Source organism: Medicago truncatula, chromosome 2, assembly GCF_003473485.1.
Source record: "Medicago truncatula cultivar Jemalong A17 chromosome 2, MtrunA17r5.0-ANR, whole genome shotgun sequence".
NCBI lineage: Eukaryota > Viridiplantae > Streptophyta > Magnoliopsida > Fabales > Fabaceae > Medicago > Medicago truncatula.
The window spans coordinates 15,011,646-15,028,536 of record NC_053043.1 but is presented as its reverse complement, the minus strand read 5'-3'; the positions used below and the strand labels follow the sequence as shown (position 1 = coordinate 15,028,536).

At 32.5% G+C, this 16,891-nt stretch overlaps 1 protein-coding gene across 1 annotated transcript; it reads right to left on the bottom strand.

The window, feature by feature from the left end:
- Positions 1-7,088: 7,088 nt before the first annotated feature.
- Positions 7,089-12,016, bottom strand: LOC25488209 (isoflavone 3'-hydroxylase-like). Its single transcript, XM_013607879.2, has 2 exons — positions 11,055-12,016; positions 7,089-8,109 (listed from the first exon to the last, which is right to left on the bottom strand). Exons 1-2 carry the CDS (start codon positions 11,958-11,960, stop codon positions 7,504-7,506), a joined length of 1,512 nt encoding a protein of 503 aa, XP_013463333.1. The 5' UTR covers positions 11,961-12,016; the 3' UTR covers positions 7,089-7,503.
- Positions 12,017-16,891: the final 4,875 nt, after the last annotated feature.

Sequence of the window (16,891 nt, the reverse complement as noted above, 5' to 3'; positions counted from 1 at the left end):
AATTTCCTTCACCTGAGCGGCCGGAGTGAGCCAGACGACCTCGTCAGGAGTGAGGGCCATAATCCGCTGCGAGTAAGACCAGTTCTCCGAGTTATCATGGAAGGAACTCGGAAGGTGCGAAATAAACCACCTATACAAAAGAGATGTGCAGCAAAGAATATACCCACGGCCCTTGAGAGTCCTGTCATGAATGGCGTGGTAAGTATCCGCTAGCAAAGTAGGAACCGGGTTCTTGGAATGAAAGATCTCGATAGCATTCATGTCCACGAAGTTGTCGAGGTTCGGAAAGAGAATGAGCCCGTAGATAAGCAAAGCAAGAATAGCCTCGAGTGTATCCTGACGAGTAGTACCGAGATTAGCCTGATCAAGAAGATACTTCGAAGTGAACCCGCGGATGTGAGATTTGGTAATAAGATGGTTGGAGACGTCGGAAGTCTTGAGGTAGAGATCCTTAGCAATAACCAGAGGAGTAAGAGAAGTCCCGGGACCGGTGAAAGGCGTCTTCTCTGCTATAGGTAAACCCACTAGATTGGAGTAAGCCTCGAGAGTAGGAACCAACTGGAAATCCGGGAAAGTGAAGCAACGGAAGCTTGGATCATAAAATTGCACTAGAGTGTGCACTAGCTTCTCGTCCACATCGGTTCGGAGCAAAGTAAGCAATCCCCCATACCGGAGTCGGAACCCTGTTTGGCTCTTGACCTTGAGCGCCAACTCTCTCAAACTAACCAAATCCACTTCCTTGAACTTGTAGCACTTAGTCTTCTTCATACCTGTGATTATTTACAAAAAATTTCCATTTGTTTAAGTCCTTCGATGAATGCATGAAAAATGTTTATGCATGAATGCATGTATGCATGATTGTGTTGTTTAGTTACAATGTGGGTTGAGATTCAAAGTAACAGGGCTACGGCTGGACACGGCGTCCGGTGAACTAAGGCTTTGGATAGTAGTAACCAAGGTTCTAACACAGTTCCCAAACTGCAACCTCTCTCACATATATCATGGTAGTACAGGACGACACCCGTTCCATGATTATTTGTGAGAAGGTCTAGTTTGAGTGTAGTATCGCGTGACGACTAAAGTTTGAGACAACACTCAATTTAGCCACCGCACTACGTCCTAAAAAGGCTAGGATGGGTTTGGTAACTACGGTTCATAGCTTCGTCGAACAATTGAAAGTGAAGTGCCTAAGCATGACAACACACGCCGACAATATCACCTTCAAAATGCCTCAGCTATGTGAGATTGATCGCATAATCCAATACACGAGGCAACCCCCGGATCGAATTGTCGATTATATCTCTACCTAAACATAAGTTCACTCAGCCCGGGTATAGGACTTTTGATATTCTCACCCCACACGTCAAATGAAAGTAAACAAGTATTCACATATGTAAGCAATAAAACAAAGCGTAAATATAAACTAAGGAAAACTAGGCGTGACCCGCTAAAAAAATCCCCAGTGAAGTCGCCATTTCTGTTATCATGGTTTTTGGGTGCCAAGCCATTAATTGGACTTGAACCTTTTGACCGTTGATATTCTCTATTTTTTTGGGAAGGGCAAAATTGAAAAAAAACCCTTAGATTCTAAGTTCGGGGGTCGGTTTTACTACGGGAAGGTGTTAGGCACCCGGAGTAACTATAGTCCTCTATAGGAGCCGTTTTCCTAAGTCTATATTCACGCTTATTTTTACTTACTTTTGAAAATGGGAGGTTTATTTAGTTAAGAATGGGGAGAGAAGAAGTAGAATTTTGATTTTACTTCGGCTTGGATGAGTTTTGACTCATTGCCTACGTACCGTTTTACGGGATCAAAACCGGCGTAGTTCTTGCTAAAAAAAAGACTTGTTTTTCTTTTGTTTTAATTGTTTGATTTTAAGTTTTGAAAAAAAGGTTTTGAAGAAGGAGATTGGGAGGCTTCATGAGCATTAGATTTAGCAAAAAAAAAAAGTGAGGTTTGATTAGTGATTAGAAAGAAAGTCTAAATGATTAAGATGAATTGAATTTTTCTTAAGAAAAAAAGAAAGGAAAAAAAAAATGAAGTGTTGACTTCATACTTATTATGAAAATTTTTGAAGTGAAGTTCAATTGCTTTTTTTTGAAAAAAAGATGGATTTTCCCTAAGTGTTCAAACCTAAGCGCTTATCTAACCATACAATCCTATGCATACATCTAAGGTGAGTGTGTGCGTGTCGGTGCGTCATAGTGTCCATAGTCCATATTACAAAAATTGCCTAAATACATTCTATGGCCCCTTTGCCAAGCTACAAACCAATGATAACAAATTACATTACCAAATGAATTAAAACTTGCAAAAAAAACAAATGCTAGGCTAAAAAGTGGAGGGAATGCTAAATGAGATGCATGAAACATGAGATGAAATGGTTAGTAACCATAAAGCACAAAATAATAGGAAATATTCAAAAGGAAATGCATAAAAATGGCAAAGAAAAGGTAATAGAGTGGCAATAAACCTAAAAATTTTGATGTGATACCTAAAGGTGCTTGTAACCCATAATCATCACATCATGGCAATTTTGAAAGAAATTTTGTTTCAAGCCATGACATGAAATTAATGGAGACACATGCAAGCAAAGTATCACACCAAATTCATAGAGAAATTTGACACTTTATTCTTTAAAACAAACACTTGTTGCTTGTAAAACAAGAAATCCATAAAAATCATATTCAAATCAGCAAAAGAAGCACATGTCCAGAGGCATATTTATCACAAGATATGGTATCATTTATTCATAACACACATCAAAGTATCAAGAACAAAAACATAGCAAAAATATACCAAAAGTGTAAAAACATATGGAAATTAGTTCATGCCATCTTAACATCTTTTACATGCAAGAAAACACCATAAAAATGCCAAAAATATGCCAAGAAACAACTAGGATTTTTCAGGAATTTTTATAAAAAAAAAAAGTGAGCAAGCAACAGGTTCAGATAGCAAGAAAACGGTGTAAATAGCACAAAAAAGCAAAAAAACGTACAAAAGAAGGCCCAGCCCAAAACCAGAGGAAACGGATCTCACAGGGATACACAGGGACCGTTGGATTGATCCAAGGTCCTAAACCCTAGATCTAAGGGCTCACAACGCAGGGGATTGGACCGGTCTTGAACCGGTCCGGTCTAGCGCCCTATATAAAACCCTAACGCGCCGGTTTTTTCATTTGTCACACACCTTTCTCTCTCTAACTCTTCTCTTCTCTCATCTCTCTCTAATCCCTCACCGCCGGTGAGGATGAAGCCACGGCGGAGACCTTGAAGGTCCGCCGGAAGCTTCATCTTCTCCGGCGCGCCTAAGCACCTCCGGTGACCTAAATTTCCAGAACTTCAAAACTTCTACATCAAACGATTCGTCTTCTTATCCTAAGTATGAGTTTGGCACTGGTTTTTACAAACGAATCTTGAAACGACGTAGATCGGGAAAAAACTTCGTACGGTTTTGAAATTGACTTTGATCTTTTTTTGAAAGAAAATGTTTAGATCTTTACGGATCTACATCGTTTCGTCGTTTATTGCCTCTCTAGTGCTTATTTTCGCTTTCAACACTTAGATCCTTATGGATCTAGGTTTTGTGTTTACGGCTATGGTTTTCTTTGTGATTCTGGAAACTTTTTTGTGTTTATTCACGTGATTTTGCAGGTTTAAACTATGATATTATTTTTGAAGAGAGATTCTGAGTTTTACCTGAGTTTTTATGGAGATTCTGTTAGGTTTCTTCGGAAACACTTGGATTTGGCTTTTGCTTGTTGATTTCTGGCTTTGAACCGAAAATAAATCGGTGATTCTTCTTTTCTCACTGATTCCGTTTCTTCATCTTCTTCGCTGGCTTAAAACCTTGCTTCTTTCCCTTTTCTTCTCCTTTTTCAACGCCTCTGTGATCGGTGTTGGAGTTCTTCGCCACTGGGGAAGAATTCTCACCTTGAATTGCAGAGAGATCAACTCAGTGATGAAGATTCGCCATTGAATCTCTGAGAGTTTGATGCAAAAATCAATGAATTTGTGTATGAATTTTGGTTCTGGAAATTTCTAGGGTTCTTGTGTTCTTGATGATCTTGATAATTTTTCTGTTTCTGATCTAACTGAATGGAGAGAGAAAGTCTGATTGTGTTTGTTGAGTTGGCGTGTGATTAATGGCTTTGAATCTGACTCACTGTTTATATAGTTGACATGTGTACACTTGAGCCAATGAAATTGTGACACGTACCCTGGACTTGCTCACTTGGGCGCTGCTTGCTATTTTAAGGACCAATCTGCAAATTGTGAAAATGACAAGGACTGGACTGCAAAATTAAAAACTTGAAATGAAATAAATAATAAAAAAACAGTTTGGACAAAAATGCAATTTTGGGACCTCAATTGAGGGACCAAAATGCAATACAAAATAAAATTTGAATAAAAAACGTAATTTGACCAAACGTAAAGTGAAACAAAAATAAAATTGACAAAACGGACTAAAACGAACCAATGGCCTAAATGAGGTACTTCAAAGTAACCTCCCCATGCCAAAATTTCATGTGAAATGACCAAAATGCCCCTAGGGCTAAAAATGACCTAAACTGACTCAAACAGACTTGACACTGACTCAGATGCAAGTTTGAAATGAATTTAAACAGGGTTTACTGACGAAATGTCAAAAATGAATTTGAAAAGACTCGGAGATAGTCACAAGGATGAAGATGGGTCCCACTGCAGGAAATGACCAAAATACCCTTCTGTATGACCTTTTGCAAATTTTGAAATAAACTGTAGAAAAAGCAATGTAATGATTCAGAGGCACTTTTGAATGACTTACAAGACAAGTAAAGACATTTTGAAAGGTTTTATGCAAGAAAAACATAGGTAAAATTGTGATTGAAAATACTGCGAAGCAGAGACAATTTGAACTGTGCAGTTGAAATTTGATAATTGACAAAGTTTGAAATGAAATTGGGCCCAGTATTTTTAGGTCCAAAAACAGGGTATAACACATGGATTCAACTAATAAAGTTTTTATTCATTTTATGATTTAATTGCCTAATTTAATTTGTTTATGTTCCTTTCTTAATGTTGTTCAACTAGCAGTTGACCTGATCTATATGCAAAGGTATAAGATTGACTATCTTACCGCCACCCGGTTAAGAATAGTAGTAAATTGCTTATTTTAAAATTTAATTTTGTTAATTGAATATGGATATGATTGTTAGTGTTATGATTCATCTTTAGGGGAAGTTACAAGCATATCCCTTGTCGAGACACAAATACTCGAACTTTTCACCGTTGCATCACATGGTCGTATTAGAACTTTCGTTTATCAAGACAAGGTCATAACTAATAATAAACCGAGTTAGTTCCAACAAAGAAGATGGATGGGATTAAAGGATGCCCTAATCACTGTTAATCATCTGAATCAAACATACATAATTTCGCATTGTGTAAAACAATTCAAAATTTGCAAACAAAACCATCAAACTCTTTTTTTAATTACTTTCATAAACAAATAAATTATGTTAATTGCTAAGTTGAACGACAATTCATGTGAAAACAATAACTTACTACTTTATTACTTGCTTCAATTTAGTGCATTTGTCAATTCGTCCATCAAGATGCCTTTGTTATAGTATTGTTTTTTTTTTTTTTTGTAATTGTTAACTTTGTATTCTTCAATCATAGCACTCCTTGTGCTTTGAATGTTTGTTTGGAAATATTCTTCCACATACTTTATTTTTATATTCTTCAATATGCTTAGGGACTTTGATAATAAACACACATAAGTGTGAGAATGGAGCAAATATCTTTTCAAACAAATATCTTTTCAAACAATGTACTTATTGCTAAAACTCAATGTAAAACAAGTTGCTCTTGCATGATCCCTCAATCTTAAAATTGCAAATATGGATAATGTTAGTCATTTACAAGTTTAGAAAATCTATTAGTCACAAACTAACATAGATCTTTGAGCTTTATGCCTACCAAGTTTGGCATCATATTTTATTGTTAAGAACATGGAGAATGGAACTGAAATGGAAGTCAAGTATATGGATAGATTGACTTAGAAATTTGCTTAAGATTTTGGTAAAATGGCATCTAGGACCGATTTACTTTCAGAAAATATTTTTGTATTTTTTTTTTTAATTTTGTGGTAATTTTAGTTGTTAACAAGGAGATAAGAGACTCTTCAATTAAATAATTATCTGTATTTTTAGAAACAATTAAAATGTCAATATTATTGTTTTTCATTATTTTGAGAAATACATAATCTCTAACTAGTACTTCATTTTCTTTCTGTTACAATGTTTTCACATATTCTTATTAGTAAGTTTAAATAGACAAATAGCTATTTTGATCCTTGAACGCGCATCTCGTTGTCATAATAGTCTCTGATTCGGGAGAAAATACAAAACATCCCACTACAACCTAAGAGTTTTCATTCCTTCATATCCAAGCTTAACATATTAGATTTATACCAAGCTAAGCTTGAGGGAGGGTGTTAAACTGCTAAATACTAGCATTGCATCAGTTAACTTGCTTCCAAACTTCTTTCACCTTGTAACCTCACTATGCTACTATGTATCACACTTAGAGTATCCTAACTATATGTTACAACTGTCAGTTAGTACTTAGTAAGAAGCTATGAGAGTTAGTTAGGATCTCAATCTATTATATAAAGCTTCATTGTAACAAACTCAGTTTCCAATTCAATGAAGCAATCAATTTTACTCTGATTTTCTCACTTTCTTCTTCCTTAAGCATATGCATTTTCTTGTTTTCATCATGAAGATGGTGAACTTTATGACCTAGTTGATTTCTATAGGGAGGCCAACATGGTAGCATAATAGATGGCTAAGGATAAATTTTAGTTTATTGTTAATTTTACGACTTTATAAGATAACTTAAAGTTGTGCACAACCTTTTTAATGGCGTTAGAATTTTATCCAAAAACTTCATTTCATCTTTTATTACTTCACATATTAAAGTAGAGTTCCCTTAAAAAAAAATATAACTTCTTCAAAAAATAAAATAATACTGAGAATCAATTATAATAAGAAGAAAAAAAATGCATTAGAAACTTAATAAATAATATCAAAACAAACTAATTTAAATATATAATGCGTATTTAATTCTCAAGAGAGTATATTTTATAACATAAGATCGAGATGAGTATAAATATAAGGTAGCTTTCTCTGAAGTAAAGGAGAGCATAATATAGAGGGAGAAAAATAGAGTCTAATTTACATATCATTATATCGTCACACAATTTCTACTAGCTGAGAGATAAGTTATCATTGGATGTAACCAAAAAAGGGCATCACTTCATCGAGGAGTGCTATACACAATCTCTTTCTAACGTTTTTTCTAACACCCACTTGTTTATTGGATGAAATTTATGTGGATACTACACATTGAAAATGGATCTCACATAAAATAGTGAGACTTATATGAGTTTCACCCAATAAAAAAACGAGTATTAGAAAGAATGCTAAAAAGAGGGTATTCATAACATTTCTCTCACTTCGTTACATCATTGGCTATAGGTAGTGCTTTACACATAGCCCTTAATGGTATCTTCATTGGCATGGTAATTCCTTTACCCTCCATCATATCAAGTTTTTCCTCACTCTCTCTTTCCCATTCAAAGCATTGGATCAACAAGCCCACAGTAAAGCCCACAGTACGTTGGGCCAAGCTTAATCCAGGACAAGCCCTTCTTCCTAACCCAAATGCCATTACTTTGTTCACCTCCTCTTCTTTTTCAAACCTCTCTGGTTTAAAACTCAAAGCATCATTCCAATGTTTTGGATCTCTATGAATACCCCAAACATTGGTCAATATTATAGTATCTTTTGGAACATTGAATTCTCCAATAGTGCAATCCTCTGAAGAATAATGTGGCAAAAGTAGTGGAGCTGGTGGATGCAATCTAAGTGTTTCAGAGATTATGTTTTGTAGGTATGGAAGTTTTGACAAATCTTGTTCATCTACTAATTTGTTTTTTCCAATTTGAGTGTCTAATTCTTCTTTTGCTTTCTTTAATACTTCTGGGTGGTTCAACAATTCAGACATTACCCATTCTATTGTCACTGCTGATGTGTCTGTTCCCGCAAGAAGCATACCCTACAACTCGTTTGAAGTTGTATGTCAAAATTAATTTAACAAATACACAAGCTTAATAAATTTCATGCATTCTTATTCTTACATACTTTGTCAAAAGAAGGAAAAAAAATTATTTCTTAAATACAAATGCAAAAGACAATGAAATGTTGACAATATCGCACCAATTGAAAACTACTTCATTCGTCTAAATTATATGTTACTTTGCCAATTTTACATAAATTAAGAAATTTAATTAATATAGTATGGAGAGGAGAAATTGTGAGTCGTCATTTTATAAAAAATATTTTTCATTATAATGATATGAGAAGCATAAATAAATGAATTGAAGAAATAAAGTTTTAAATAGTAAATGACATAATAAGAAAATAAACATTAATATTTTACTAATATTATAGGATGATATACAATTTTGGACGAACATATTTTACTATAATGACATATATAATTTGGGGCAGATGAGTAATTTTTTTTTATTTAAAAGTATATATATTATTCAAAGTAACTCAAAACCTTGACTACTCAGATTTGTTCGTGTGTAATCGTGGTTGGTTATGATTGAACTATAGAACGTCAAGAAACAATTACTGAGTTACAGCAAATAAAATATTAGTTATCGATGTAAGCTAGCTATATATGTAGACAAGAAAATGATATATACTTTGTCAAAAAAGGAAGAAAAAGAAAGAGTTGTTAAATACAAATACAAAAGACAATGAAATGTTGACAATATCGCACAAATTTAGTAATTGATATAATTATTTTTATTAAAAAGTATATAATATTCAAAGTAACTCAAAACCTTGACAAAATTTTTTTGTTTGTGTGTAATCGTGGTTGGTTATGATTGAATTATAGAATGTCAAAAAAACAAATATTGAGTTATAGCAAATAAAATATTAATTATCGATGAAAGCCTAGCTATGTTACTTTCTTACTGATGTTATATGTAGACAAAAAAAATATACAATATCTCGACATCACATATTCTCTATCACTCACCCTTCTAGACATCACATATTCTCTATCACTCACCCTTCAAGACATCACATATTCTCTACCACTCATCCTAAAAAAATATATTCTCAACACTCATTCAATATTTTATTTTATTTATGTAGGCTCTGTTTGGTAAAAATAAGCTATAAGCTAGCAGATAGCTTATAGCTGAAAAATTTGCTTATTAAAAATAATATGTTTGGTAAAATTAGTTGTTGAAGTGGCTGATAAGTATAAAATGACATAAAAGGACATTTTTTAATATACATATAGACACACATTTTTTTGTAATGTATTTATTTTTTAATATTTTTAATTATAATTAAATATGTTTTTGGTCCCTATAAATATTCAAACTTTTGCTCTTAGTCTCCATATGTTTTTGCTCTTCAGTGACAATTTTGATATCTGCTTTATGAATCTCAAAAATAAGAGAAAGGTGGAAACAAAAATTGAGCTAGAATATATAAAATTTTACAACGTACAAAAGATTAGTTATTTTTTCCTTTAAAAAAAATAGGCTAGTTATTTTTTGTGTGGTGTACGGCAGGTTAGTTATAGCAAAATATAAAACATTTCCTTAAAAAAATACACACACACACACATATATATATATATATAAAGTGTTCCTTAAAAAAAATAACGTGCCATTTTTTTAAGGAAAAAATGGGGCGGTTATAAAGATGAACATGAGTAGTTGTTTAATTAAAAAAATAATTAATTTAAATTAATAGGGTTAAAGTTGGAAGAAAATATAAAAAGCTACCAGCTATAAGCTAAAAAGCTACTTGAAATAGCTTTTCAAAAAACGCTATAAGCTCATGAAAAAAGCTTGTTACCAAACACGTCACGTTTTCATCTAACGAGCTTATAAACTAATCCAACAAGCTATAAATTAGCTTCTTTGTATTACCAAACACAGCCTTAATCTTTTCATTACATCGCCGATCTATCACATTACTTTTAATATGTTTTTCTTTCTCAAGATGTATACATTCTCTAAAATATCCACGGAACATTTTCCGACTTAAAAAACAAACATATCTATTCACATAAATTTTTTTTTGTTTGTTTTGGTGCTAACCCTAGTAATATGAAGTTCGGTCAAGATGTAGGTAAAGTTTTACTAAATATAGTTCCATCCATAAATTGTACTCAGATTGTCATGAACAATTTGTCATTTGGTGAAGCTCATTATACACATAAACCCATTAGTTTGATTTAAAAGTTAGTTTTTATTACTTTCATCTTATTTTTTCATCACGAGTAATGTTATTTATACAACTATTTTGTGACAACTTTTGGGGACAACCTTCTACTTCTCTCTTCTTATTGGTCAAAAACAATAGAGAAAGTAAGAGGATGAGAGAGAAAGATTTAAAGGACAATAAACGTATGAGAAAGAAAATTGTACAGAAATTATCACAAAATAATTGTTCATATATCATTTCTCTTTTTTCACTTTCGCCTTATATCTCAATATATATATATATTTTCAAGAAATATTTGAATACCCTTAACTTTTCAACATTTAATTTATTTAACACTTATCTTTCTCTTTACCACTCATCTTGTCACACCACTAATTTATCTCATTTATCACATCATTTTCTCTCTATTTATTTTTCTCTCAAGCTGATAATAAGATGTATGGATGTTCAAAGATAATTTTTCTATTTTTTAGTTAGATTCACTGTTACCTTTACTCAAAGAGTTCCTATATTTTGAGTGTAAATTTGCTTCACTTATCTACACTATTTATGAGAGAGATAAAAACACAAGCACTAGTAAGATCTATTTCAACAAATGGACCTTTCTGGACTCTCTGGGTCTCATTAATCTCCCATTCATATTTATTTACTCTCAAATAAATAAATAGTAAATAAATGGTAGATAAAGGAAGTAAACATGAACTCCATATTTATGGATAAAGGTAGCCGAATAATTACCTGAATTAGACCTTTGATCAAATGATCTGAATAATACTCAGGTTGTGATTCACTTAGCTTCAAAAGATGATCAATCATTGTACCTCCATCACTATGAATATTTCCACGGCGATGTTCCTCAATGAGTCCCTCCAAAAATGCATTAGATCTTTTTGCAATCCTCTTGCACCTTTTCTCCAAATTATCAAGATCAAACAACCTTAACAAAGGCAAAAAATCACCCTTATTATTAGCACCTAACAAAGACATCATCTCACTTATTATCTCCCTAAATTGTTTAGCTTCTTCAACATCTGACACATCTCCGTCATCTCCATAATACCGTTTTCCCGATATCATTCTCATCATAGCATTAAACGTCATCTCTGTTAGTCTCGGTCTCAGTTCCACTTTAGTGAAACCGAAACCTTCAGAGACGACGTCTTTGAGAAGCTTTTGTATAAGTCTATTTGTTTCGTCTCTTCGAACTCCTAAGAAGGAGTTAAGACGATTGTTAGAAAGAACATCAATGGTTGTTATACGACGTAGATTACGCCAATGGTCCCCATAAGAAGCGGAGCCTAGGGTTGTGTAATTGTAAAAGATGTATTTTCCGGTTAGGAAACGTGGTCGGTTCGCTAAAATGATGTCGTTTTTTGTGAAGCATTCATGGGCTAAAGACGGGGAAGAAACAACGACAACTAGGCGCGAACCGAACCAAAGTGAAAAGATGTCACCGTATGTTTGTGATAGGGTTGTGAAGGTACGGTGGAGAGGGTGTTTTAGGTGGTGGAGGTTGCCAATTATAGGAATTGTTGGTGGACCTGGTGGAAGGTTTTTTAGCCTTCTTGATGTGATTTTGAGTAAAATTTTGATGGTTATGATGAAGGATAGAGAAAGGAGAGAGTAATAGAATAAGGATGACATTTTTTTAACACTTAGTGTTGGTTGGTAATTTTTGTATTAAAGATTTGTAGAGATGCATGTGTATATATAAGGATTGATGAGTATGCGACGTGTGCTTGCATGTCACAATAAGGATCATATATTTTTGGCAGATACATACTATAAGATATATCCTTTCCTGGCCGGGTGTGCATGTGGCCATATGTGCAATAATGGAATCTTGCCGGCATCTCGATCACTTATATTTTTGTCTTAACTACGTTAACTTTTTTTTTTTTTTGTTTTGACAAAGTCCTTACTACATTAACTTGTTAGTTATTTTCGATAAAATTATTATTATTATTAGTATTATTTTTTGACAAAAACAAAATGATATTCATTCATTTAAATTGATAGAATACATAAGAGACAATAACATGATCAATATCGCTAAAAATATAAAGGATGAATCTGCGAACAAACTCACAACACCTAAGTTAATAACATACAATGATAAAATGTCTACAAATAATATGATAAAATCTAAATCATCAGAATACACATGTTTCTGGATCTGCAACGTTGACGCTCAAATCATTGATTGAATTTATGATTATCTGAAGATGATATTTCAATATGAACCAAACGAACACCGCACAACAAAGGATGCGAAATCAAACAACGCCGCACAAAATGATGAACAACACAACGTCGCATTAAGACGACAAAATCACAAAAAATAAGAAAGAAAAAACTTGATGTATGTGGAAATCACTTATTTAGATTGAAAGAAAGAGGAAAAAAGATGCAGAGGGATGATTCTAGGTCAAAAATTGACTTAAAATCACCCCTCCTCGATGAGTGAAAGAGGAAGAAAACTTTAAGAGAAGATAGAGTTTATCTTACTAAAAAACTAGGGCCGCTTATTACGAGTTATACTTTATTATTATTATTATTATTATTATTATTATTATTATTATTTAAAATTGGAAAATTTTAAGATTTAATGAAGGAAAGAAAATTGAAAATATATATTTGCAATATGTGAATGTAAGTGGGAAACTTGATTTTGTGACCAAGTGCTACCCAACGAGGTGATTAAAGGAAGGCAATACAAAAACGTCTTCACCCTCTTATATAAAGACGTGTTCCCCACATCTACCTAGGTATCACTTAAGTGGGTAATACAATCATTTTGATAACTTGTATTTTAAGGGCACAAGTTAATGAGTTTAAAATAAAAATTAAAAATAAATTTTATATTGAAAATATAACTTTTAAAATTTTTAAGATATTGAACACATAATTTAAAAATAAAAAAAAAACTTTCATATTTAGTTTCTTAACTTATACACCAAGGATACATGTTAACTTTTCTCACACATATAATAATACACTTACTGCAAATGAGGTGATTAAAGGAAGTCAATACAAAAACGTCTTCACCCTCTTTGATAAATATGTGGGTAATACAACAATTTTCAGGTACATGGAGTATTTAAAAATATGATATAATAACACACTTAGCAGATATATCAATGTATTATATATAAGAGAAATGATATTTGTACATACATTTTGTGACAACTTTTGAACAACTTTCTCTCTCATATTCACATAATATTCTTTTTCTCTCTCTTCCTTTTTCTCTCTCCATTGTTTTTTACCAATTAAAAAAGAGAAAAACAAGGTTGTCATCAAATTGATGTACATATATCACTACTCTATATATAATTGCTAAACAAGTTTAAACTGAGTTTATAACAATTATATGCAATACCAATTGGGTTTTGTTATTCAATATAACTCTTAGAGTGTGTATGGATGAGCAATGTAATGTTTTGAGGGAATTCAACTACTTTAAGGTGAATTCTATTGTTTTGAATTTACTTTAAAGTAGTTGAATTCTCTTAAAAGATTACATTCACTCAAAACATTCCTCTATCCAAACACACTCTTAAGATTTTATGAATTATTGATTTTACATGACAGATGATGCTACCTCTCAAACCACAATGTCCACCCACTTCAAAAGAAAAGTACACACCAAATGCAAGTGTTAAACTGTCATTTGATGCACCTACTCCCACACCAAATGGTACCATGATGGATGTTGAAAATAAAACAAAACAAAATCGTCCATTCAAACTCAAAAGTCCAATATGACAACATCTTAAAAAGATCGAAGTAGATGTAAGAGATAAGTCTAAACTCTAAACGTAATCATTGTAGAAAATTGCTTGGTGGATCATCAAATCATGGAACATCACATTTACTCATCTACATCTATCTATCTATTTATATACATACATAAATACATACATATATCAGAAATGATAAATAAACACATAAATCCATACACAAATACGACAGCAGTGGCAATTTCGTAATTCTAATTAAAGTATAAGGACAAAATTGGGTTTTCAACAGAAAACGAAGTGGCAATTTTGTCATTTTCCCTTTCCTTTCTCACTTCATGTCCGTTTCCCTCTTCTCTCACTCTTCTTTCTCTCTCGTCCTTTGACTTTGGTGGTGACAGCAGAAGTGGTTGGATTTGTAGGAGGTGGAGACATATTTGAATTGATCGGATCTGAAGAGGAAAGCAGAAAATGTTCCGGTGTTTGTCAGTCAGTGATCGGAATCTGAGAGTTGCAGGTCGTTTGCAGAAGCGGAAAGAAGGACAAACTTGTTGGTGGTGGTCAGATCTAAGCTGATCGGAGAAGAATGAGAAAGCAGTGGTAGGTGAGAGCTTAGACGGCGGTGGTTGTAGAGAGACAGCGGTGAGAGAGACAGTGGGTGCCGGGAGGTGGTGAGAGAATGTCACGTAAGTGTGAAAGAAAAAGAAAAGAAAAAAAAAAAAGAAGAAGAAGGAACACTGATGTATAAATACCGTATAAATATACGGTGAACAGTGTTTGGTGTCAAATTTGTGTTTGTATTTTGATGTTCAGTTATCATTGCTGTACATATATATACACCTTTGTAAACTAGACTTGCCTCATACAGGGACGGAGTTAGAAAAATATGTCGAGGGGGCGAAAAATATAACACATTAATAGATAATATAAGCAATGGTCTTGCATTAGTTAAGGAATCTACGAAATAAAAATTTTGTCTTAAAAATATAAAATGTTATTTTTGATCGAGTAATGATTAGACAATTTTTTTTTACAAATTTACTTATTTTGGATGCTTAACCAATATTCTTAGAGCACTTGTTAGCATTTGTGTTGGTAGCATTCCCCTTCTCCTGTATACAATAACTAACTTTGACCATTAATAATTGTATGGTTTAATATAAAACTACATATTATATTCTCTACGGTCACTCTTATAAGCAAAATTTGACTTTTTTAGTTCATTCATTAAATGATGTATGTGATCTATTATATAGACTACATGCATCATTTATTGAATGAATTTAAAAAGCAAACTTTTGCTTATAATAGAGATCAAAAGGAGTATATCTTACAAAAGAAAATACACACGAAACTATATATAGTCATGAAAATTATATTGTTATTCAATTCTTTATTTGATAAAACTCTTTCGTCATTTTTTATTAACTACGCGATATCATTTTCAATATAAATAGTCAAAATTTCAGCAAGAAATTCATATTTCATGTACTATGAAATCTTATTTTCACTAACATTGGGGTCATTTTATTGGGTTGAGATCCTCTCAATTTCCTAAAAAAAATGGCAGTCTCTATTACTAGAGTTTTCAAGTAAATAAATGATATAAATGTATACATTTTTAAAATTTGATACATTAATCAAATAGTTATACATCAAAACTTTGATAATGGAACAAATAAAAACAATAATAAATGGATAGGAGAGATGTTGTCGATCAGTCGCTTACGGTTTGGTTCTGTTTAGTCGCTATAAAACGAGAATAATGATAGACATTGAGCCTATGCTGTTTTGAATGTTGAAATTAGATTTCGTTACTGTTTCTTTATCGAGCTTAAATACTTAATGATGCTATCTTTTATTAGTTCTATACTTCAAATTTTAAATACAATGAATAAGTCAGGGTCGGCCCTAAGATTTTTGATGTCTTGAACGAATTAATAAAGTGCATTTTTAATTATTCGAATATCTTTCTTTTTACAATTTTTGTTGCAAAATATTCATTCCTAATCAAAGGTTCTCTAAAAATGTATTTTCAATAGGATTACTTAGAGTGAGTTAAAAAGAAATAGGCAAAATTATATTTTTAGTTCGTTAACTTGATTTCAAGTAACATTTTAGTCCTTTATTTTATTTTTTTTCATTTTAATTTTGTCCTTTTAGGCCATTTGCATATAGATTTTCAAGCTTAAAATTCATGTATTTATTTTCTTATGGCCTCTCAATCTTCAAATTCATGGTCTTTCATCTATGGTTGCATATAATATTAAATTGAAAGCTTGAAAATTCATGTAAATGGACCAAACGAACAAAATTTAAATGAAAAAAGATAGTATCAAACGATTACCTGAAATTAAGTTAAGAGACTAAAAATGTAATTTTACCAAAAAAAATATATCTATAAATTACTAACTACTAAATAAAAATATTAATCTTGGTGCCTCAAAGATAATGGTGCTCTGGGCTGCCGCCCCTTCCACCCACCCTCAGAGCCACCCCTGGAACAAGTGACATCTTTTAAAGAATAGTAGTCTTAATAAAATATTACTCCTTTTATACTTTTTTTTTTTTTTTGAAGAAGTTAAAATGAAATTTATTCAAAACGCAAACAATCCCAGCGAGCACAAGGAATGCTGGACTAGAAATCTTAAAGTTGCAACATACAAAGGAAAAGTGTGTCGTATATATGCGGAACACCCAAACAAACAACCATACATCAAATATAAACTTCTACGAACAAACCGAAAACACCCTCAAACTTCCACAAACAAACCAAAAACACCCTCTACTGAGGCCCCTGAAACCAATAAAAACTAAACACAAAAACCAAGAAAT